This window comes from Haliaeetus albicilla, chromosome 10 (assembly GCF_947461875.1).
Source record: "Haliaeetus albicilla chromosome 10, bHalAlb1.1, whole genome shotgun sequence".
Lineage (NCBI taxonomy): Eukaryota > Metazoa > Chordata > Aves > Accipitriformes > Accipitridae > Haliaeetus > Haliaeetus albicilla.
The window spans coordinates 23,154,098-23,177,533 of NC_091492.1; the positions used below are offsets into that span (position 1 = coordinate 23,154,098).

General features: G+C 51.9%; 3 protein-coding genes across 3 annotated transcripts; all 3 read right to left on the reverse strand.

Moving 5' to 3' along the window:
• Positions 1 to 530: 530 nt before the first annotated feature.
• LOC104315551 (C-C motif chemokine 3-like) lies at positions 531 to 2,315 on the reverse strand. The gene is made up of 3 exons (XM_009915569.2): positions 1,995 to 2,315; positions 1,225 to 1,330; positions 531 to 886 (listed from the first exon to the last, which is right to left on the reverse strand). Exons 1-3 carry the CDS (start codon positions 2,059 to 2,061, stop codon positions 796 to 798), a joined length of 264 nt encoding a protein of 87 aa, XP_009913871.1. The 5' UTR covers positions 2,062 to 2,315; the 3' UTR covers positions 531 to 795.
• Positions 2,316 to 7,299: 4,984 nt separating this feature from the next.
• On the reverse strand, positions 7,300 to 8,999 carry LOC138687104 (C-C motif chemokine 5-like). Its single transcript, XM_069793076.1, has 3 exons — positions 8,484 to 8,999; positions 7,990 to 8,101; positions 7,300 to 7,613 (listed from the first exon to the last, which is right to left on the reverse strand). Exons 1-3 carry the CDS (start codon positions 8,548 to 8,550, stop codon positions 7,508 to 7,510), a joined length of 285 nt encoding a protein of 94 aa, XP_069649177.1. The 5' UTR covers positions 8,551 to 8,999; the 3' UTR covers positions 7,300 to 7,507.
• A 6,182-nt stretch (positions 9,000 to 15,181) lies between these two features.
• Positions 15,182 to 23,227, reverse strand: LOC104315553 (fractalkine). The gene is made up of 3 exons (XM_069793940.1): positions 22,871 to 23,227; positions 19,928 to 20,048; positions 15,182 to 19,027 (listed from the first exon to the last, which is right to left on the reverse strand). The coding sequence occupies exons 1-3, from the start codon at positions 22,935 to 22,937 to the stop codon at positions 17,833 to 17,835; spliced, it is 1,383 nt and encodes a 460-aa protein (XP_069650041.1). The 5' UTR covers positions 22,938 to 23,227; the 3' UTR covers positions 15,182 to 17,832.
• Between the last annotated feature and the right edge of the window lie 209 nt (positions 23,228 to 23,436).

Genomic DNA, 23,436 nt, shown 5'->3' on the forward strand with positions numbered 1-23,436 from the left:
GCAGCTTGGTGTTAACAGCAGGGTCCTGTGCTGCTCCCAGCCCTCCCTGGCCCTGCAGAAGGTCAGCAGCCAGGACATCTCTTCTGCCCAGCTGAAGGGGTTGTGTCCTCCCCCTCCTTGCAATGCGGACATTGTTTTTCATCTCCCTTACTTATTTTGCAGTGACCACCAGCATATTTGGAAGCTGACAAGGTATTAAGGGCTTGGCAGATCAGTATCTTCTCCCTGAACCCTCCACTCCCAACCACCTCATTTTGGAGCACCTGCAAAGCCCATGGGGCTGAGAGCATGCTGTAAGGACATATAGCCTTACCTATGGGCAAGGGTAACCTTCCCTGTGGGTCCTTGACCTATGGGTCAGGATCTGGCCCCACTATCACATTCCCAATGAAGCACGCCATAACAAGGCATAGTTTGGTCCAAGCCTGGAGAAACACATGCCTGTGGCAAAGGAGTTTTTTGGTCGCACAATGCCCTGGGCTTGTAGGATCTGCTCCTTGGGCTGAAGAATCAGGAAAAATTCAAAGAGCAACTTTTGGCAATGAGTCTTTATTATAAATATTTGCTCCACTGGGCACATACCGGTAGGGCAGTGACAACGGGAGGGACTTGGTGGCCAGCTGGTCCATGCTGCTGTGACACCTGGTCCAGCCAGGGTACGGGCTGGCTCCACCTGCAGTGACAGTGTCCACCACCTTGGGACCCTTTGGAGATGTGCCGTGAGCGCTGTCTGCTCCCTCCAAAGATGGGAAGACTGGACAGGCAGGTCAGATGGTGGATGGCAGAAGGAGGATTTCATTTTTTCCTTCGAAGCTTTTTCATGGCTTTCTTTACCCAGGGCTTCTTGGGGTCAGCACAGACCTTGGCACCGCTGGCAGCTACAATCCTGCAGTGAGAAAGTGAGGAAAGAGAGTGAAAACATGAACCACAAGCCATTCCCTTCCCATGCATGACTTCTCCCCTTGCTGTGTGCAGGCTCATCCTGGATGAAGGCTTGGAGCCATCTCCAGCAGCCGGTGCCCTCCTCAGGCTGACGGTGCATGTCTGAGTCTTCCCAGACCACTGGCATTAGCAGAAAGCACCAAAACCTAATTTTTTTTCCCCTCTGCCCACCCCACGGAGCTACTTTCCTACCATAGCTCCCCCCACCAGGCACGTGCTCCCAGCTGGGACCCAACCGTGACGCCATGCTGGAGGTGGGAGGCAAACCCCAGGGGTACTCACACAACTGCAGGCAAGGAACAGTCGCTGGGTGTCTCATAGAAATTCTGTATGTGTCGGATGGGTTTCTGTGCATGCTTGAAGCAGCATTCGGTGGGCGTGTTGTAGGCTGTGAAGGGAAGGGAGAGATGTTGTAAACGCCCTTGGCAGCATTTTGCAACTAATTGCATCGCCAGACAATGACACTGCAGGATGTCGAATACAGGATGGAGGCGGTGGAGCTTCTCAGCAGCTCCCACAGCATCCCATGGCAGGGATTAATTTCCCTTCATGGCAGCAAGCACAGGACTGGGAAATATGGTCAGCAGTGGGGAGGGGAACGGTGTGGGACCTGGCATCCCACAGCCCACATTGCTGCAGCTGCCAAAGTGCACAGTGAGGTTGGGGTGTTCGGTCTGGGGACGAGGTTTTGCGGGTTTTCAAGGCAGGAGCACAACTTGCAAGGTGTTTTGGGAGGCTCCAAACAGCTGCACATGCTCCCCCCCTCCAAGCACTTGCTCATCCAGCTGAGACCTGGGGAACGGCTGCCAACATCTCCTCCAAGCTCCTGGAGCATCTCCCCAGGGCTGGCTTTGCTGAGGCCACCCAGCACCCTCTCCGTCCTTCCCCGCACCCCGGGACGTGCCGCCCTGCCCCGACCAGGGGGTTGCTCCTCCTGCCAGCAGCACTGTCCCTGCTCCCTACTGGGGCTTCTTGCCCAACGACCCCAACGGGACATCCCCAGTGGGGACCTCAAGCCCTGACCTGCAGCGGTGACCCATGAGGTGCCTTACCTGCAGCACAGTGCAGGGAGAAGGTGAGGAGCAGCACGAGCAGCAGGACTGTCCTTGCAGCGAGCATGGTGGCTGTGTGAGGGCTCTTCTTCCGTCCTGCTTTGTGCCACCCTGCCCGGCGTCTGTGGCTTTGGCTCTCACTGCACCATAATTTATCCTCTGCATGTCATCCACTTTAACTGCTTTTCCAAAAATTTCAGACGTGTTCTCAGAAGTCTCTTCCCAGGGAAAACGGGATTTCTGTCATCTATTTTGAAGGCACATCCAGCAGCGGGTGGAAGAGGTTGAGGAGCGGGGCAGCCACTTCTGCTTTCTGCAGAAAAGCTACAAGCTGCAAGGGGCTTCCAGGAGGCTATGGGGGAACTGAAATTTACCCACGAAACCAGATTAGAAGCAACTTTCTGTGAAGGCAAGACATCAAGTCTAATGCTTGCCTGCTTATTTCTAACAGGACAGACAACCCAAACAAAATCTCTGAGCTGGAGCAGGTCATTGACAGGTTTGCTGAGTCATCAAAAGCAAGTGACTAATGACTCCCCTCCAAACCAGCCTCCCCAACCCCCCTGGCCATAGCAAAAGCATTGGCTTAGGCAGTGAAGCACTCGGGATGGGACGGGATGGGATGGGATGGGATGGGACGGGACGTCAGGCAGAAAAAGACACACTGGACCAAACTAGGAGGGACCCCAGAGCAGGGGGTGGCAGAGATGCTTTTAGTGGGTTCAGGAGACTTTACAGAAGGGGAAGAAATGGGGCAACAGTAGCGGGGTGGCTGAGGAAAGTCTGGGTCTGATCCCAAGTCTAAGCCCAAGCACTGCCTCTGCCTCCCACACCTCTGACGACATCGAAATGAGGGTCAGAGGGATGGAGCTTTGTGGTCATCAGTGCACAGGCAGCTCATTTCTGCAGAAAGATGGGACAAACCCTACCACAACCCCAAGAGAGCCATCCCAGACCCCAGAGAGGACCCCGAGGGCAGGAGGGGTGGGTGGCACAGACCCCACTGGCAGCACCGTGGAGTACTGGTGGACATCAGCCCAGCTTCCATGCAGAGATCTGCTCCTCAGGAAGGCGAGATGCAGCTGCAGTCTGCGTGCGAGGAGGGGGTGATGACCCAGTGGGAAGCCAAGTGGGATGATGGTGAGCGGGAGCACGGGACGGGATATGGCTGTGGCTTGGGGATGAGGTAAGGGGGGGCTTCTCAGAGAAGACAAAAGGTGGAAATGGACTTCCTTGAAGATTATCTCATGTCTGCACTTCTCTGGAAGAAGAAAGGAGAAGGAAACAAATCAAATGTGCTGATGAATCTGTTTTGGAAGCTGTGGTCTGCTGGCCATCATGTCTGGTGGCCTGACACAGCGGCAGGGTGGCTATGCGGAGAGCTGGGCATGGCACTGCTGGTTTCTAATGCCTCTTTCCCCAGGAAAGGGCTCTGCAAGAACAAAATACCCGATATGCAGCCCCTGAGCCCCCTCCTACAGTCTCTGCATCCCCCCGGCTCTCCCACCTTCCCTTTTGCAACTCCTGCCATGTCCCCAGTGTACAGAGCTTTGAGCCCAGCAAGCCACCAGGGTCACACCACCTCCTAGACATCGGTTAAAAGCAAAAGGCTGTAATTAAGGGAGAACTGAGCTAATGGCTTTTTCCAGCTGACATCTCCTGACATGCCAAACTCTGAGCTCCCTTTTCAGGCTTGTCTGAGGCACAGTTGCTCCTCCTTTCCCTTAGCTAATTAATCCTGTTCCCAGTCCCATCAGAAGTGTTAGTAGATGCCTCCACTGTTCCACTGCTCTTCATAAAGCAAATCAGTGCATGTATTTGAAGTATTTGGGGTATTTGAAGGCCTGGAGAGGACCCAAGAGGGTCTCTGGAGGACCAGGCTTTCCTCTGTGTCCCTGCCCCAGCAGAGGACCTTTGGGCTTGGCTTTAGTCTTCTCCAGCCCCTTCAAAACTGTCATGCCTGGGGTGCTCCCGGCAGCCTCCTGGGCCATCCCCACCGGCAGCACAGCCTCTTCTCCAGGTGTGGAGCTCCAGGGCCTTCCCCAGATTTGCCTGGTTAGGCAAATGCAAAGACAAGCAGCATCTGTGTAGAGAGAAGAGAAGGGACAGGCTGCGCACATGATTTTATTGATGTCCAGACCAACTGCAACCTCACTATAATTTAGAATTGAATACAAACTATCTGACTGAGGGAAAACCCTACTTTAGAAATTAAAATGGGTAGGCACAGACAAAAATAAATAATGTAGAGATGGGAAATATTTTCTGACTCATACAATGGGGTTTTTTTGAGTGGGTAATCATAATAGTTTAACAGGATATGTGAATCCTCTGCATATAATAAATGCCAAAGAAAATGGAAGAACACAAGGCACTCACACAGTGGGGATGCTGCTCGCTGACACTGATGCCACCAAAACCCTCTCTGGAGGAAGTCTTCATCACCATCAGCCACAGCCGGAAAGGCAAAGATGAAACTATAGCAATAACGAAATTTCCTAAATTCACCAGAGCCTTCTGCCATGGCTAGGAAAAATAGAATTGGAAAAGGCAGTGATAGCAAGTGTGTCAAGGGAAGTAGTATTACAAATGCTATGGTAGATACCAGAAAGACCTTACAAATAGAGGTGAAATCTAGATCTCAAATGGTAGTACAAAACCAATTGGCATTAGATGATCTATTAGAGGCCAAAGGAGGGGTTCGTGCTCTCATGAACACCAGTGGCTGTTTCTGTGTAGACCAAGACAAAAGAATAGAAACAGATGTAATGACAATCCAAAGCCACCTAAAGTTTTTTTCATAAAATGAAAAAACAAACCCTTTGACGAGTGGGGTTGGACACCACACATTGGCAGATGGTTTGGAAAGGTACTTAAAACCTTGTTCAAGTCTATATGTAGAGGGCTAATGGCTATAATAGTAACCTATATGCCTGTTCAATTAATAATTGGTTGTGCTAAGGGTATGCGTCTAAGCAGCAGGCAACTACTCCGCAAGCAATAAAGTTGATGGCAATGCAAATGCATGGAAAGGAAAAGAAATTAAAGCAGAAGAAAACCAATTCTTTAATATACAAGTATAAAGGCTGCCCTGAGGTCCCAAGCATCCATGCCATGGCCATTCTCCAGTCCCACGGACCCTGTTTGGAGGACATCAGAGGTAGAGTGTCTGTGGGGCGAGTCTGTTCCCTGTAGGTCTGGGAACCAGAGGTCTCATGGGTACCAAGAGGCAGGTGGAGATCTCTGGGGTGCACCAGGAGGTGCTTCAGCTTGCCCTTTCCTGACAGCTGTGCAGGACCCTCTGCCAAGGGTTTCTGATGCACATGATGGCATCACAGCCCTGGCAGTGGCGTCACAGCCCTGGTCCTGTCCCCATCCCCAGGCGACAGCAGCAGCAGAGGACTGTGCTGGTTGGAGACCGCAGCTCCAAAGGATGGCCCAAGTCCTTGGCCCCTGCCCTACCATGCTGGATGCCATGGGGCTGGATGCTATGGGGCTGGTGCCCCACAGCTGGCTCCCCCTGCTCAGGGACACCAGCTGTTCCCTCTTCCTCGGCCCCAGCTTCCTCCAGCTCCCAGTGGCCTGGGCAGCCCCGCACTGCTTGGCACAGCACTGCCAGCCCATGCCAATGGGTAGGAGGGATGCTCCGGGCCAGGCCTTCCCAGGGAGCTTGGCAGGCAGGACCCTGCTGGGACCTGCTCCTGTTCAGCAGGATGGCCGCTGGCCAGGGGGCTGGCAGCACCCATGTGCACCGTGGGGCAGGGGTTGGTGGGACCCATGTACACTGTGGGCCAAGGCACGAGGTCTCTCAATGGGCTCAGCTGGGGCCAAGGCCACAGTGATGCTACTTCTGTGCCAGCCGGTCTCTGCCAGGAGCCGACGCTGGGGAAGGTGAATGAAGGACCAGGATGCAGGTGAGGCCCCGCTCGGCCCTGGCACTGGCTCCTCCAGGTGATGGAATGTTTCACCTTGCTTGGCTCTGGGCTCTCAGGCAGGCTGCAGTCACCCCCTGCACCATGCTGAGCTGGACCTCCCCATCCAGATGGAGCCCTGGGGTCTGGGCTGCACCCATGCCACAGCTGTCAGGGGAGGGCACCAAGACCAAGCAAACACGGTGTCTCCATGGTCTCAAGGCTCCTGAAGAGGAAAGGCAACAGTTTAGAAGTCTTCCTCAGACCGAAGCACCTCCTGATCTCCACCTGCTTCTTCGTGCCCATGAGACCTCTGGTTCTGGATGTCAGGGTCATCCCCCAGCACTGGATGGGTTTTGCCTCTGCTGTGAAAGCATCCCTGGAGGTGCTGCAGCCAAAATCCTGTTCCCCAAGGGCTGGGAGCATAGGCAGAGGGGTTGCCAGGGTGGCTGTTGCTCAGGGACTGGCTGGCCATCATCCAGCTAGTGGTGAATGACGGCTTTTGCATCACTTGGTGGGTTGTTTGGTTTTTTTTGGTGGTTTTCTTTTTTTTGGTTGGTTGGTTTTCTTCTATTTCCCCTTATTAAACTGTCTCGGTGAAAGAAGGAGGAAGTGGGGAGACATTCAGAGTTATAGCATTTGTCTTCCCAAATCACTGTTATGCGTGATGGAGTCCCGCTCTGCTGGCAATGGATGAACACCTGCCCGCTGGTGGGAAGGAGTGAATGAATCCCTTATTTTGCTTTGCTTGTGTGTGTAGCTTTTGCTTTACCTATAAAACTGTCTTTATCTCAACCCACAAGTTTTCTCACTTTTGCTCTTCCAGTTCTCATCCCCATCGCAAAACCCTGGCAGGGATCGCTGGTGAGCTCCCTGTGGCCCCTGGCGCAGGGAGGATTTCCACAACTGTAGGTGCGTGAATCCCTCATCTGCTTCAGCATCCGCTCTCTGTTCTACCTGCCCAGGGAGCTCTGCAGAGAAATCCTTCCTCTGCAGCACAGCTCAGGTACACTGAAGTCCTGGGGAAGATGTGGCAGCTGGGCTGTGCTCACACATGGCATGCACGGGACAAGGCAAGGGACAAGCTGAAAGCTCTAAGCCCAAAACCAATTGCAGTTTTGCACCTAAAAGCCCTCAGAGGATTCTTCAGCCCCTTTTGGGCCCCCTTGAAGTGAGTACCCAAATGCCCAGGGCACCCACGCAGCACCCTCCCATCCCCCTCCCTGTCTGCCCCAGCAAGACCCATGAGGTTTCAGGAGGCAGTGGGAAGAGCCCCCATCCCACCCCAGCCCCTTGGCTGGCTCCATGCCTCAACCACACAGCAGCAGCACAGTTGCTGGGGCTGGGAGAAGAAAGGACACCACTTTCCAATACCACATGAAGTAAACCTTTATTTTGTGGCTGTGCTCAGCGGGCAGGTGCTGACAGGGCTGGCAGCAGCCCAGGATCTGGTGCCCAGCTGGTCGATGCGGTGCAGGGCTCTGGGGAGTCAATGCCATCCCTCAGCGTCAGGGAGCTCCGCAGGTCTTTCCAGGAGGATGAATATAAACATTCCTTCCCACCAGGATGTTGGGTAGCCTGAACCAGGGTACCCACTCTACATCACGGGGCATGAAGTCTTTTCCTTTTCTGAAGCCTCTCAACCGCTTTCTCCACCCAAGTCATCTGTGGGTTTGCACAGACCTTGATCCCATTCCTGGTCTCAAACCTGCCGAGATGAAAGGCGAAGCTTGGTGAGAAATGACAGCTCTTGGGTCCATGCCATCCTCCCTCCCCTGCTCTCCTTCTCCCCTCCCTTTGGCGCTGCACACTGCCCCTGGGTACTTGCTGTCCTACAAGCAGCTCATCCTGCAGCCCAATGCCTCTAGAGCCTGGGCAGAGCCTTCAGGAACTGCAGCGGACTTGTGTCCTTAACTCTGCCCTGTAGAAGGGACCAGGCATGTCCTCCCCTCTTCATGCTGGAAGATGGCCACTCATGGAGGCCATACAGACCTGGCCCAGTCCTGTCCCCAGATGGGATGGATGAACTGAACCCGTGGTGGGCCAGGAGACAGCACAGTGGTGGGGAAATTACCAGGACTTACACAATTGCTGGGGAAAAACACTCCTTGGGAGTTCTGTAGAAACCCTTCAGGTTAGCCAGCCGGAGAGGGGACTTTATGTAACTGAAGCAGCACTCAGACAGTGTGTAAGGGGCTGGAGAAGACAAAGAGAGATGGAAAAGCAGTTTTTAAGACCTTGCCCTGTGACAAGGCTGACGCATACAACATCCCCCAAGTTCTGCAGACGCTGCCATGAGGAGCCCCAGGTGCCCTCCTTCCCTCCCAGGGCAGGAGGATGCTCCAGCTTATTGTCCAGCACCAACAGCCCTGCAGCTGGCCTTGCCAAAGCCACCCGGCCCTGGCAACGGTCTCGATCCTTTCCCCACACCCTGGGACATGCAGCCCTGCCCTGACCAGGGGGTTGCTCCTTCTGCCACCAGCACCGTCCCTGCTCCACACCAGGGTTTCTTGCCTGACCTCCCCAACAGGACGACCCTGAGCCCCAACCCGCAGCGGTGGCCCGTGAGGTGCCTTACCTGCATCACAGCATGGGGAGAGGGTGAGTAGCATCACAAGCACCAGGACCGTCCTTGCACCGAGCATGGTGGCTGTGTGAGGGCTCTTCCTCGCAGGATGCTGCTCTGCCTCTGGAGGAGCTCAACTGTAAGCTCAGGCAAGGAGGTGCAATTTATCCTCTCCACCCCCTCCCCACATTACCCTTTTCCAAAGAATTTCAACCAAATTCAAGTGAAAGCCCTGTATGTTTTCTTTGGCCAAGGGGATTTCCATGTCATGTGGGATCTTCAGGGTTACTGACCGAGATGATATCTAGAAAGAGTGAACAGACCTCAGCAACTTCTGCGTTGATCGAGATGGGAAAAGCTGTGGGAAAGCCATAGGGTCCACGAGGGAAGTGAAATCCTCCTCCATGGAGGCATAAACTGGAGGGCTCCCAAACCCACAGAGAGGGGATTCATGGCCATAGGAAAGGTAAAGTCTGGCTTTCCACACAAAGTCACTTTTCAGGCCCAGAGCCAATTTAAATATGCTGGGGACGGTTGGATGGCTTGTGAACTCCCTGGGGAGCATTAAAGCAGAAACACAGTGACTGCTGCTGCCACCAGCCTTCCGCTGCTCGAAAGCTGCAAGATGTCAAATACTGCCAGAAATTGCATCATGTTTGATGCTGTTCCTATGGAGAGGAACACAAGTTTTCCACCAAAAGTCCCTGTTTCTAGCCAGGAAGCATGGGGTGAAAGGAGAAGGGGGGTGCAGCCGAGCCCTCCCTTTGCAGATGAGGCTGGCTTAGCCCCTTGGCTTCAGGGCAGGGCAGGAGGCTGAATCAGTCTGAGGGAACTGGAAGGAAAAGTTGGTGTTCAAAGTTCTTGGGTGTTTTTCCAACATCTTCCTTGCCTTGAAGCCTTCCAGTCCCTGAAGAGACCTGCAGAAATGGGGTCAGCCTCTCTGTGTTAACCTGGGGACAGCTTCTCCCCACTGTGCTTGACTCCCCCTTCCTCACCTGGCCACTCAGACCACCAGACCCTTCTGCAGGTCCTTGCCAGTCATGCACAGCCCCTGCTTGAAAGCTTATTTCCCCATTCCCTCTTTTTTTTTTTCAGGCTGTAGGTGGATGCATGGAGAAGCAGGGTCCCATGCAGATGCCTGGGGCACCATGGTCCCCCCTCATCCACTGTGAGCTACCCAAGGGGCGACCTCAAGCCCTTCTTCACAGTGCACCCCCAGCCACTCTCTGCCCCTTTGGAGCAAGACATTATGCCTGGGACTGTGTCATCCCTGGGTGCCTTTTAAAAAATCTGGGAGAAAACCACCCAGTGTTGAGAACTGCTCTGGTCATGCCCAGGTCTCCTCAACCCCAGCTGCAGGAGGAGACACATCTCCTGCTGCTGAAGGCTCAAGGAGGCCAGGCAGGGCATGCCAAGGCTCTTCCCAACCTTGTAGAAATGATTAAAATACATACTCAGACCACTGCAGCTGCTGTGCTTTGGCTCAGCTCCTGTGGAGAGATGGAGTCCCTGCATCTCAAAAGAGTGACTTGGCCCAGGAGGACCTGACGTGAGACCACCCATAATGCATAGCCACCAGAGGACTAAAAATAAAGCATTTCTGAACAGGTCCCAGAGTGCCATTCCTTCCTGCGAGTGTTCAGCCCAGTGACTCAGTGTCTCCCTTGGCTGCCATAAACTCCTCGTGCCCTCCTGCTGATCCCCGAAGGCATCTTAGCACCTTTCCTTTCCCCCACAGCTTTGTGGGTGCTCCCTTCCCTTCTTGTCCACCTCCCCACCTCTTCTCTGCCCCACGCTCCCTTCTTGCAGACTCGCGTGCCTCTCCAAGAGCCTCTCCCCAAACCTGGGCCATGGTTACTGGGACCAGAGTAGCCTCCCGTCCCATGGAGACCATCCCAGCAGGCAGCCTTTTGGACACCGTGATGCTCTTCGAGCTGCAGCCAAACTGGCAATGCTGAGCTGGGGACATGGGCCATATTGCTGCTCCTGATGCATTTTTGTCTTGCCTGTGGTGTGCACAGGAGCAGGGCCACCAAGTGCAGGTGGCATGATGCTGTCATACCCATGGCAGATATCCTCAAGCTGGGGGAAGACAGGTGCTCCTGCAGCCATGGACCAAGGGAGCGCACAGCCTGCCCTAACCACACCTGGGGCAAAGCCACCATCCAAGGGCTGGACTGTTATCAACGCAGAAGGATTTTGGGGATGGGTAGGCATGGTCTTGCTGCAAGTCCATGGCACGTCTCCCCGTGGCCTGGGGCTTCACGCAACCACTCCTCAGCTGTGGGTCATGCTTTGGGTGGGCAGCCAGGGCAGCACATAGTGCTGGTAGCTGAACAAGTACAAGGGCACCCAGCAACCAGGGTCAGGGAAGAGAGAAGAGACAGCTCTGGATGGAGAAGACCTTGAGAAGTAAAAATACTAGTAGAGACCTGCTTCTGCTGAGCTGTGCTTGCCTATCTGGCAGAATATCTGGCCTGGGATGTTCTGCTTTCCCTTTCTCAGGTTTTCAAACCATCACTATCACACCCTGGAGACCCTTTGATGTTTATTCTTTAACTTTACTTTTTGGGAAGGAAAAGGCTGATGTGCAGTTGTTAACTGATGAGTGCTGGAAAGCCCCACTGCTGGCCCAAGTTCCCTTTTCATTTGAATGGGCTCTGGAGAATTTGCTTGTTTATATTAAAAAAAAAAATTGGTTCTTGATTCTACAAGAGGAGGAGGAGGAGGGAAACTTGGGGGACAGCTTTGCCAGCCATGGTGCCAGTGTGGCTGGTGCCCAGAGCTGGGCAGAACAAGCCCCACTCTTGGAAACAGGGTCTCAGCAGATAACTGAGCACATCCCCCTGTGCTGGAAAACACAGCCACATGGTCATCATGCTGCTCAGAAAAGCACAGGCTCTGCACTGCAAAAGCAGCTGGGCTGCCAAGGCAGGAGAGACATGGCTGAGCATCACCGAGTGCCTGAAACCTGTCCTCAAGGAGGTGGTGGGAGGGTTAGAAATAAGCTTTTCCCTATTATCTTCTGTTCCAGCCAGTCACTTTGAGTCTTCTCTATTTACAATATGAAACATTCTAGTTTTTCTTCTATTAAAATCTCAGCTTTCTGAGTGTAAAGCCCTCCACATTTCCCTGGGATGCTCACTCAGGGGTCTCCCCAGCTCCATTTCGAAGCTCTGGTTGACTCATGATACAATCACAAACCAAAGGCGATGCTCTTGTTTCTTCCCGGAGTCAGTACTCACCCTGCGACTCCAGGTACAACCGTGCCAGGTCCTACAGCCTGGAAAGACACTTTAAAAAGAGGAAAACGAGAGTCTTTTCCAAAGCCTGCTTCCTACAGCTGGACACTGGGGACCAGCAAGTACTGGAAGCTGGTGATCCAAGCTGCATCCTGTACGGTAAGTCCTGCCCAGCGTCATGAGATGCAGAGGCTGCAGGAAGGATGTGTCCAGGAGCTCATTCCCAGAGGATTATCTGCACTGAGTCACTGGGCAAGCTCACCCACCTGTGCAGGGGACAGAGCAGAAACTCACTGCAGCCGGGCAAGGAACCCTCACCCCAATGCCCAAGCAGAGAGGCAGGGGTGGATGCACCTGGACCAGAAACTGGAAGTGGCTGCTTCGCTAAGGAAGAGAAAAAAAGTATGTGATGCCCATTTTCTCAAATGCACTGAAAAGGAGACATTTCCCCATTTTTCTCCAGTGAGATTGAACAGCTGCCTCAAGGTTAAGTGAAGGATGGATCCGGGGTGTCAGGAGGAGCTGCTGCTCCCAAGGGAGATTCTGCGCTGGAGAGGCTTCTGTGTCAGGTAGCAATCGGGGAAATGATGTTTGGTGAGGACTTTACCCTCCCTTTTTCAACCCTGATCTTTTTTGAGCTCCTGGAGTTAAACACAGCAGTGGAACGCTGCTTCAGCTCAGCTTTTAAAGCAAAGCTGTGATAACAGAAAAAGAATAGGACATGGAAGCAATATTTCAGCCATTTTTAGTGATTTAATTCTGAATAGAATTAGTCCTGATAACTCCAAGGAGGCAGTAGAACAAGTTATGAATTAACTTGTTCCTTAGTTTTTGATTAGGATAAAACCCAGTAATCAGAAAACTAAATTCAGTTCAAAGAACGTGATGAGAAAGATACATTAAGGTCCCTAGATATTGTAATCTAGATATTGTAATAAAAAAGTATTTGTGCCAACTATGGTCTGAGTTGTCAAGCTGACATCACGTCCCTCCTTGGAGGGCTCCTTACTTCTTTCTATTATTTTTTTAAATTATTTGCTTTGTGGCCTTGTAGCTTACCTGGCAGAATTCAAGCATGCTTCAGAAATGAGGCTTCCTTCATCACCAGAGATGGTCAATGATGAGGTATGACCCTGGAGAGTCCTGACAATCTCTTGTTTACCCAAGGGGGACTTCAGCTACAAGAGCAGCCCTTGCAGTGACGTGAGCAGGGACACAATCCTCATAGAAGTGGAGATTAAGCAAGCGCAAAGCACGGGAGAACCACAGCCACACAGCAGAACTACAGCTGTGCAACCAGAGAGCCAAAGCAGTGAAGAGGACATCCTGTGTTCCACTAAGCCAGCATTATTAAAGTGGTGGTACGTTGGCTTGACCAGAGGCTGCCATGAGCACAAGTGCGCTTACGCAACATTTCATAGAAAAACCACCATGCTGAGCAGGGACAGACACTTCATAAGTCACAATCTAAGTCTCAAACCAGACAGGATGGAGACTGCAGGGTCTCTGCTTCACAGGAATAACCATGCCCCTCACACATCACCCTGGAGAGAAGTCAGGGCTTGGAGAAGACAAAGGCAGAGGTGTCTCACTGCCAGGTCCAGGCCACAGGGGGGAGTGAGAGGGGACAAGCCAGGAGCTGAGGATGACCCCAGCACAGGCAGCATCCTCACCAGCAAGGTGGGGTCCCACTGGGTCTGAGCATGGGTGGCAGAGCCAGGGGCCGGTAACAAGGTCCATCAACAGTCCCAGACACACCAAAGTGAGGAACTAGAGCCAGGATATATTGGGGAGGGTTCGGGGGTGTCTATTCAGCAGGAGATGGGGACAGAGACAGGGCTACAGCACCAAAGGGTCCAGCCAGCCAGGCAACAAGATACCTACAGCTTAGGTCTAAGGTCTATCCAAGGGCCAGGGCCAGGACACCAGACCAGCACTCTTACAACACTTCCAAAGCAAGGACCAGAGCCTCAAGCCTGAGCTTAAATGGGGCTCCTGGGCTGTGGGCAGAGGGGAGTGTGGGAGGGGGGTGAGTCAATCCACAGGTAAGGCTGGTCAGGGTGATTAAGACCAATAAGTGCCCTCAAGGCCTGTCACCCTGCCATCTGATGGATCCTATGGGGATGGGAATGCATGGAGCTGGGCCTGTGTGGCATTCCACTGACTCCTTGTTCTCATAAGGTCAATCAAAACAGCTGGCTAACGAAGTGGTGGAGAGGGTTTGCAGTGGTGTGGGGTTGAAAACAAAATATGTGGGTCAGCAAGGGACCAGAAGGGGCACACCATGACCATGGGCCCCCTGTCTCCTGGTGGCTGGGGGGAAATCTCGAGGCAGAAGCACGTGTCTTGCACACAAGGTGCAGAAGGCAAGCCTTGTCCCACCTGAGCATGACAGGCATTACTTGTCTTCTGGGCCGAATTCTGCACCGGAGGCAGCCCACGGACCTCCAGGAGGAGCACGGGAAGGTGCACGGTTGGACATCCTCCACACAAGGTCCTTCCCTACACTGTCAGACCTAGAGAAGCCAGGGAGCAGCAGCAAAGCCGGCGAGTGTGTGCCACCAGCTGGCCAAGGGACCGGGCATCCAAAAGCTCCCTCAGTGCTCCGGAGCCACAGCTCCCCAGCGGCCCATGCTGGCGCCGGCGCTTGCTCTGCATGTTGGAAATGATTCATCACTGTCAGGGCTGCCTTGTTTACACAGCCTCCCCCTCCCTCGCCTGCCCTTTCCCCATAACAGAGAGGAAAAAAGAAAAAAAAAAAGTGTTTTTCTTTCCACAGAGCTTCTTATCCCCAGAATGACCTTTCTGGCCTGGTGATTCATCTGTGGGAAATTTTCATGGCCCTCGCCATCCTCCCACTAAGCCGGTGGTGCCAGAGCATGGGGCAGGGTGGCCACACAGCATGGGGCTGGATTGCAGGGGACATGCTCATCCATGACCCTCTTGCTTCTTCCAGCTCCCCCCTCCAGGCAAGTCCCTGGGCACTGACTCTTGTTTTGTGTTGCCTTTCCCACCTCTCCTTCCTTACACCAGAGAGAAGCATGCAAGAGCAGCCCAAGCCCTTGCTGGGGTGGGAGAGATCCTAGCTCAGCCCTTGCCCTCTCGTCCCCTTACAGAACAGACTTGGAGCACAACGTTTGTTTTCCGTGGGTTGCTGTTTAGCTGTAGCTTTGCTGAAACAAAGCAAAAACCCAGCTGTTTTTCAGTAGTGCCTTAGCAGTATAGGAAATGCGACTCCCTGTGAGAAAATATATTCCCTGCAAATTTTTGGCAAGCCCGAAGCCCTTAAACAGTGAAGAGGTGGAGCAATAGCCCGACTGCATCAACTGTGCTGGCTTTCCCATCTCTCGGTGATGCTGGGATTCCCCCCCACGGTACTTAAGTGTATGCATTCATCTCTGCACCTCTGGAGGGACCAGACTTGTTCACCCAGTCCTGGGCTGAATCCTCTGAGGACAAGTGTTTTTAACATAAGGACTTTATTACTTTTACTTCTAAAAAAAGGTACAGAACATATATCTCGCGCACGTACTCATATATATTTGATACACAAATGAATCGGAACCTGTAAAAGTCACTATGTTCTACAGCAAATGACATGAATAAGCCCCAGGAACCAGTGACACCCGCAGGCTCCGTCCTTCTGTATTGGCATTTGCCTCATGCCCTCCCAGACTGCCCATCGCACAGCGTAAAGCAAGGAGGAGCAGCAGTCATTGTCCCCCCTGGGGTTTAACTGCCCCCCATGAGGATTGCCAGCATCCTGCCTGGTAGCAGTCTGGAAACAGGAGAGGGGAGCAAGATGAGTAAAAGAACGGATCTGGGCTGGAGGAGCAGCTCCTCCTGATGAGTGCCAGCATGACCATGGCAGCTGGAAGATGGTGAGAGCTGGCTGTGGAGCTGAAACCAGTGTCCTTACAAATACCATGGCGGGAGTTGAAGTGATCAGATCTGCCTGGTGCACGTTCATCTCCCCAGCATCACTCCAAGCTGAGAACTTCACCCATAGCCAGACAAGACAAGTGTCCACTCCATTTCTGTACTGCCTGGAGAGTGACCCAGCTCCCATGGACATGCACAAGCCATCCAAGACCAGCAAGAAAATAGACAAGGTGTTTTCCAATGTTTCCAGAAAATGTCTTGACTCCGTGATGCTTCAGTAGCAAGGACAGGACATTACATACATTCAAACGGCTACAAAACTTTACTACAAAAATAACATTTCTAGTATTTCGTATAAAAATAATGCCATAGTACACCACCTCACAAACTGTGAGGCCAGAACCCCAGCCACATGCAAGCGGGGCAGATGGGGAGGCTGTGCCGACAGCCTCCAATTTACCCTCCACGTAAATCAATGCCAGCCAGCATTACAGAGCTGGGCTGCACAGGAGTGCTGCTGTACAAGGAGGGGTTTCACCCCAAATTCCTAATTACAGTTAATCTGATTGCATTCTGTACTTGCAAAGCCCGAGATGAATACCTGGCTCCCCTCTCTCAAGTCAACAAAATGCAGAACTAAGGGACTGAATGAAGGCAGAAAACAAACACCGCTATAGTCTATCCCCTCCACCTCCAGGGCTAGATGCCCTGAAGGTGCCGTCTGATGGATCTAATAGGCCACCTTCCTCTAGCTCTGCTTTACAGCTGGCCCATCATTTCTTCTTTGATTATCTTGCTTATTATGTGGTTTTGCTTTCTTTTTTCTACATGCATATTTATACTTTGGGCTCTGATCCACTGAGGTTGGTTAGCAGAGGATCTGACCCTTGATGTGTAGCTCTACCTACAAAGCATCATATCTTGAAGACCTGTGCACGCTCCAGCAAAATTCATACTGGAGTCAATGTTTAATAATGGTTTTCAGGAACTGACCACAGATAAAAGATAAGGCTTACATACAGTAACATCTAGACGTCTAAAAGTCAAAAACAATTTGGGTTTAAAAAAACAGCTTGGTACTGTTATGGTGCTTTAATAGCCTGGTGATCGTTGCTGGCCAAAAAAGAAAACCTAAAATGCAGCTGAAGTGTACGACCATGAACAGGTACTTTTTGCTTTTTTATGGATTGGCAAACATGCTGATTTCTAGAGAGAATATGGGACCAGAAGGATGGTACATCTGCTGTAGTGGAGTAATTCCTATATGACTAAATTCAGACTTGCATTGAGCTACTCCAAGAGAATATTTCCTGGGTTTTGTGCTTGCAGAGAACAGCAAAAACCCTCCAATGTTATCACATGAATAGCAAAATTATTGGGTGACTCCTTGTTTTCTCCCATTTGCAAAGGCTCCTCCACATTATCCTGCCCTGTTGTTGGACGTGGCTGGACACAGGGCGCATCAGCTGGCAGAAGGGTTTTATTGCAGTTGATTTGCCAAGAACTAGGTCTCAGACTAAGTCAGCAAGAAGGAATGCCTGTAGCTGTTGGAGAGAAAGGTGGCCCGATTTCAAGAAGATCAATTGTGTGCTGCCAGCTCCTCTGAATGTGGAATCTGTAGCACTGACCTTCAGTCCCCTAATCAGATGCAGTTTTTGTTACCTCTGTCTGAAAAGCTAGACTACCCCTTGTGTCTCCACAAGAGCAAATGGGGTATTTGATCAGCCCAAGGAGAGCCAGCATCCAGCTGGCCACCAGCATCAGTCTTGGTCTGACAGAGCAGTGATCTGAAGTGCAAAGAAAGAAGCAACAGAGAGTTTGCTAAGTGCAAATTGTGTGATTTTTGGTGTTAAGATTGCTCAAGGTGGCTGAGCCCGAGTCCAGCAGTGTGGGGGAGTGGGTGGCTTCTCAGCTGGGCCATGATGAAATGCAGAAAAATTCCCAACAGCAATTTGGAAATTCACTTCTGCCCAGCACCTGGCAAAGAGCCACCAAGCAGCTCTAGAACAGCAACAGCCTTTGTACGTAACAGTACCAGAAGAAAAAAGCATCTCATTTATTTCCAATATACAAATTAAATATATTTTTTGACATTCTGCTCTGCAAAAAAATTCAGTTTTCTCTGGTATTTTTATTCCCTGCTTTGCTTCCTACTGGTCACCAGTTGAGCATAAACTTAGCTTTCCTGCAGCAACACACATCTGGTTTAGGCCAAAAATGTCCACACCATAAAGCATTCAGATTACTTCCATTGGATAGACACTGTTTTCATGTCCTCCATTCTGGTAGAGCAACCCCTGTACCATTTCTCTTGACGTTTCTTCCGTTTTGACTCCAAATTTTAGATATAGCCACACAATGGCAACACTGCAAACCATCAGACCACCTACCACAGAAACTGGGATGATAAAATGCATCTGAGATCTTGATAAGAAGCTGTGAAGAAGCAGATTGTTTGGTCTTTCTGTAGTTATCTGCACTCTGACTTGGCCTGAGAATGCTTGACTAGTAAAAACTATTGTATCTGAAGGCTCTTGCTTTGCTACAGGCAATGAAGAATCAAATATTCTAGTACCAAAAGCACCTGCAGAAGAATTGGCAACCTTATTGGTATAGACAGAAGTACCTTTGTCTGTGGCAGTTGTGGAGTTTAGAGTAGAAATTGGGGTAGCCTCTGGTGGAACTGGTGTGGCTGGGATTGTGGTGATCTCCATGCTGCCCAGGAGGGAGGGGAGATCTGAACTAGAACTGCTAGAAGCAGCATCTGGTGCATTGTCTCTTGCACTTGTAGGGTCCAGGGATTCATTTGTAGAAAGTACAGGATGGTCTGATCCTTTAGTAATGTCCATGGGGTCTGAATTTGAGCTAGGAGAAGCGGTGTCTCCAATATGAGCCGTAGCATTTGCGGTACGTCCTACAGGTTCTTCTGTAGATCCCACAGCATTGTCAAAGCTATGCACAAGAGCCGTGGGATATGGGGTGGACTGGCTGGAGACCATGCCTGCTGCAAAAGTTGTTGAAGGTGCAGGAGATTTTAAGGAATCTCTGTTTGCTTCTGGAGTGACTTCTGAGCGGGCAGCAACTTCCTGTATCACAGGGGATGATCCTGCAGGGACCTGGGTGGTGTCCTGCATGGCTGGTGGAGGCTTGCTGGATGCCTCTGTCCTGGCAGCAGGAACACGTATTCTCTCCAGAACTGTTGTGCCAGTCCCCTGGAAGAAACTAGTTGGAGCAGTCGCTTGAGATGGAACTGTTATTGTAAGACCAACATGTTTCTGAAAAACACCGACCTCTTCTGGTGCCACTGCTGAGGTGGCATCACATGGAAGTGGGGAGGCTATGGCATTTTTCTGGTCCAGTTTCTGTATGATCTTCTTCACCCACTCTGCCTCTGGATCTGCACAAATCTCCAGGGACTTCAGAGTAATAAATCTGAAAATAAAAAGGGATTACTGGATAAAGAAAACATTGGTTTAGAAGATCAGCGTGATAGGGAAGGCACGCAGACAGCAACACTAACTCTCTCAAGCCCATAGTAAACACCACCATGTTGGATGGATTATTTATTTCAGGAAGGGCAGGTGCCTCTGAGATCTGATTGAATGAGGAGCAGCTGAACGTGACTCATGGGTGAAGGGTTTCCCCCCCCTGAATTTTTTCTTTTGAAAGCATTGCTCTGATGTTTGGATGCAGTCTGCCTCCAGTGCTCAGAGCAGGAAGCTCTGCAGGCACCAGCTGCTCAGGGGCAAGCATACGTGAAGGCAAAACCTTCTGATTTACTCAGTGAGATGAGACTTTCCAAGGTCAGCCCAGCAGGTTCATTTTAGAGCAACCTCCTGGGCTGCAACAAAGTGGTCCCAATGGTGCCTCATCTTCTGGGCAATTTGAGAACAACAATTATCCTGGGGAAAAAAAATGTAGGTTTTTGCCTCTCCAGACAAGCTCAAAAGTCTGAATCTGTCTCCAGAGAAAACACCTGCTTTCACAGAAACACGTGAGCTCTTGCCTTGCATGCTTCTGCTGCCCCGTTCTGCCAACAAGTACGTCTGTCAGTCCCTTTCACCATCCATTTATCCCTGTCTCACTCTGTGCCTGAGCCCTTGGTCTCACATGGAGGCTGTTGGTCTTTAAATAGGGAAAAAAACCAACCTGCCCCTCAAATAAATACCAGCGTCTGCTCTGTTTCCAGATTGCTCCTTGCTCCAAACAAGGGCATTTGCTGATGGGGTAATGCTTAATCGGGGTTGGAGGGCGTGTGGCAAGGGAGGCAGGCATTGGGGCCGGGGTTGGAGGGCGTGCGGCAAGGGAGGCAGGCGGTGGGGCTGCGCTTACATGACAGCTTGTTTAGTGCAGCGGGGTTCGGTCATGCGGTAGCTCTTTATCCGCTTCGCCGCTATCCCAGATGTAAAACGGCTGCACTCTGTTGAACACTTCAGAGGTGCTTTGGGTTGCCCTGAAATAAAGTTTTCAACATATTAAATGTTGGCTTTTATTAGGTACTATAAAAAACAGCACTGTTTCTTTTTCCCTTTCTCTGGGGAGAAGAAATCCAAAGCTTGCCATGAAAGTTTCCAATTCCTGATAAAATGAGATGAAGACAAATCCCATCAGGGCCACGATTGTTTGTATCACCCAAACAGGTGATAAGATACCCAGAAAACTGCAAAAAAAGCACTGCGAAAATTGCGGGGCTCTTGAGACACCATTGCAGCTTGCCTTACAGGATGTGCAAGCACCTGGACCTGCAGGTCCTCTCCCATTTGGGTCACAGGAGGACTGCTCTCAGCATGGTGCCCAGCAGACACATTTCTTCATCCCCCAAAGACCTGCTGCAACTGTCACCAATGGGCTCTTGGTGCAGACAGTGCAGATCAGAGGGCAGGATGCTTGTCCTCCCCTTATCTGGATCAATCCTAACTCTTCCTCCCACGGGAGTTCCCCTCCAGGCAAGCATCCTGCCTCTCTCTTTGCTGGTGTGTGGTCTCTGAATGTGACTTGGACTCAGAGAAAGGGTGCAGGGAAAGAACCTTTTGGTGAATGATACATTGCTCCCGTAGATATCTCAGCAGCCCTGCTTCACAGCACAGTTTCTCACCAAACATCTCTTTTCCATCTCCACCAGAAAATATGGTTTTCAATTTGCAAAGCGTAAAAACAAAACCCCACTTGAACCCTTCAAGGAGAAATGCCAGTCACACCACTGGGGACCCTTCATTCCTGCACCTACCCCCAGCCTCCAACAACAGGCATCTGCCACGTGAGAGGAGGTTGCACAATGCAGCCTGGCAATTTGTTTCTGACATCCCAGGGGGCAAGACTTAGAAAAACAAGCCCTGATTTATCTGAGGCCCCCTGTGAAGAAAGGAGCTGGAGTCTGGTTTAGATCAGGCAGTCTCTACAAAATGTCATCTCAGATTCCCAAATCAATTTGGTGAATTTGATGCAGTTCAGTTGGGAATGATCCATCCACCAGGTGCAAGAATGAGCATCGCTACAGGAGCACCCTCAGCTCTTTTGATTCATTTACTGGGGAAATGCATGGTTGCAAAGAAATCCCAAGCAAACACTCCTGCGGCCTCTCTGCAGAAGCACATTTCAATCTCTAGGTCTCTGTAATGTTAAAGCAAAACTCTTTGTTCACACAATAATGTCTTCTGTGGCACTTTAGGGTCAAGAATAGCTCAGGGGCAACCAACTTCCCAATTAACTCTCATTAGCCAGAGGACATACTGCTGGTGTCCTCCACTTTCAGAAGCAGTGTTCAACAAAACAGGCACAGCAAAGAGGGCCAGATCCGTCCTTGTGGACAGTCGAGGAGGTGCATGGCAGGGAATGGTCAGAGACTGCTCCCAAAGGCCTTTCTCTGTTAACCGTTAGCTGATTTTACAATTATTGGCACCAATGCAAATGGTTTGCAATTAGCTGAACTCCTGGGGTGTTCTTCCCAGAGCGGAGGAGCTTGGAAAGCACGTACCAAGGAGAGAGCAGCGTTGCAGGGAGCATGGAGCCAGCCCTGGTAGTCCCCCTCCTCCTGGGGCACACAACTCTGCTTCTCTGAGCTGCATCTGAGTCTTTGCCAAAGGGACCTTGGGGACACCTGGGAACTGAGAGTTTACCCATCCAGGACCACCACTCCTCTGAGGCACTGCTCTTGGGAGCCACTGGTACCTGCTTTTCAGCATGGTTCCTCAGGAGACCCTGACCAGGGAGCACCACCAGCCTTTCTTTCTGCAAAGCCAGCCTGATTTCATCACTTTAGAGGAGATGGATGTTTGGTCGCAGGTGAGCAGAGCTAGGCAGTGCCAAAGCAGGCAACGGGTTCCCAGGGCAGGATAAGCTGCCCGGTGTCCCTGTTGCCCACTTTACTCAGGCCAGCCCTGGAGAACCTGCCCAGAGGTGTGAGGAGAGGAAGAAGCTCCATCCCCAGCTGCCCTTCTTGCTGTCCTCACTCCTCTCATCTGGTGGCAACAGGGCATAGATCTTAAGGGCTCTTTGCCCCTCTCCCTTCCCATGGTGGGAATAGACCATTCCTTTGTCCTGGGTGAAGTCCAGCTTTGCCTGCACTGCTGAGAAGCTGGCTGCCAGCCTGGCAACCCACTCTGCTTAACTGCTGCCTTGAGCAGCAATCACTGCTCTGTGCCACAGACGACTTAAACCGAGAGCAACCCAAGGAGAGCTGCGCCCACCTCCTCCTGGTCCTTTGGCCCCACTCAGCACCACCCTGGAGCTCGCTAAGATCTTTATCCAGCGAACAGGAGAGCGTTTCCCACCTGTGCACACACACACAGGTGCGCACTGCACACACACACTGCACAGGCACTGGGGCTGCAGGCGACAGCAGCCCCCCGCCTCGCAGCCATGGGAGCACCAGCACCCTCAGGACAGGGAGCCTGTGCAGACAGCTAGCCACCCTCAGATGGGCTGCGGCCTGCCCCCACAGCATGTCCCTAGGGGACATGAAAAAAGGGGAAAAGAAGTGCATTATGATTCTTTTCCAATATGGATCACCAGAAAGTCTCTCCAACACTCTCCCCACCTACCCTCAGGAGTGACAAAAGCCATCACGGGGCTGCTCCCACTTCCCTGCTGCCAGGATTGCCTCCCAAACCCAGCCTGATCCTGCTATGAGATCTCCCACAGCCCACAAAGGTCCCTTGGTGCCCACAGCCCGATCCAGCACCACTTCCCCCCCCCGCCCCATTCTTCCCTAGCCCCTCGTGAACCTGGCTGCTCCTCCGGGGAGCCCAGGGGGTGGCAAGGGGCACTGTGGCTCACCTCCAGCCAGGGTCGCCAGGCACAAGATCTTCAGCACAAACAGGACCCGGAGAGAAACAGCCTTCATGTTCCCGCGGTAGGAAGGGCACGCAGGGAAGGATTACAGGCAGTTATTTCCCACTCCTGACTGCTTATTGCATCCTCCGGAACAGCACAGCTGCTGCAGCTCATTCCAGGATTATGAAGCCCTGAGATGGGGTTTTCAGCTGTTATTCTTCTCCCCCCACACGTGTCTCAGGGTGACGACAGGAGGCGGAGGGAAGAGCGGGACAGGGGAGGGAATACTGCCTGCACCAGAGCTAGATGGCTCCTGGAATTCCCCAGCTGCATTTACATCAGCTTTTCTTAGTGCACACAGAGCAGCTCCAGCCTCCTTGGCAAATTATTCAGGCAGGGACTTTCAGGAGTCAGCAGCTCCATCCTCCTCTCCCACTGATGTGTCTCTTGGCCAGACAGCCTGCGCTAAGGCATCCTGTCCTTAGGCTTGTAAAGCTCTCTCCACCTTCAACCTGCAGCTCCCCAATGCACATTAAGCTCATTATTTACCCCTGAATGCAAAAACAGCT

Coding starts and splice junctions, on each gene's coding strand:
- LOC104315551 (XM_009915569.2), bottom strand. CDS start 2,061: ATGCTCGCTGCAAGGACAGTCCTGCTGCTCGTGCTGCTCCTCACCTTC. Junction 1,331..1,994: donor CTCCCTGCACTGTGCTGCAG/GTAAGGCACCTC, acceptor TTCCCTTCACAG/CCTACAACACGCCCACCGAA. Junction 887..1,224: donor TGTTCCTTGCCTGCAGTTGT/GTGAGTACCCCT, acceptor TTCTCACTGCAG/GATTGTAGCTGCCAGCGGTG.
- LOC104315553 (XM_069793940.1), bottom strand. CDS start 22,937: ATGAAGGCTGTTTCTCTCCGGGTCCTGTTTGTGCTGAAGATCTTGTGC. Junction 20,049..22,870: donor CCTGGCGACCCTGGCTGGAG/GTGAGCCACAGT, acceptor ACTTTATTTCAG/GGCAACCCAAAGCACCTCTG. Junction 19,028..19,927: donor TGCACTAAACAAGCTGTCAT/GTAAGCGCAGCC, acceptor TTTTATTTTCAG/ATTTATTACTCTGAAGTCCC.
- LOC138687104 (XM_069793076.1), bottom strand. CDS start 8,550: ATGCTCGGTGCAAGGACGGTCCTGGTGCTTGTGATGCTACTCACCCTC. Junction 8,102..8,483: donor CTCCCCATGCTGTGATGCAG/GTAAGGCACCTC, acceptor TGTCTTCTCCAG/CCCCTTACACACTGTCTGAG. Junction 7,614..7,989: donor TGTTTTTCCCCAGCAATTGT/GTAAGTCCTGGT, acceptor TCATCTCGGCAG/GTTTGAGACCAGGAATGGGA.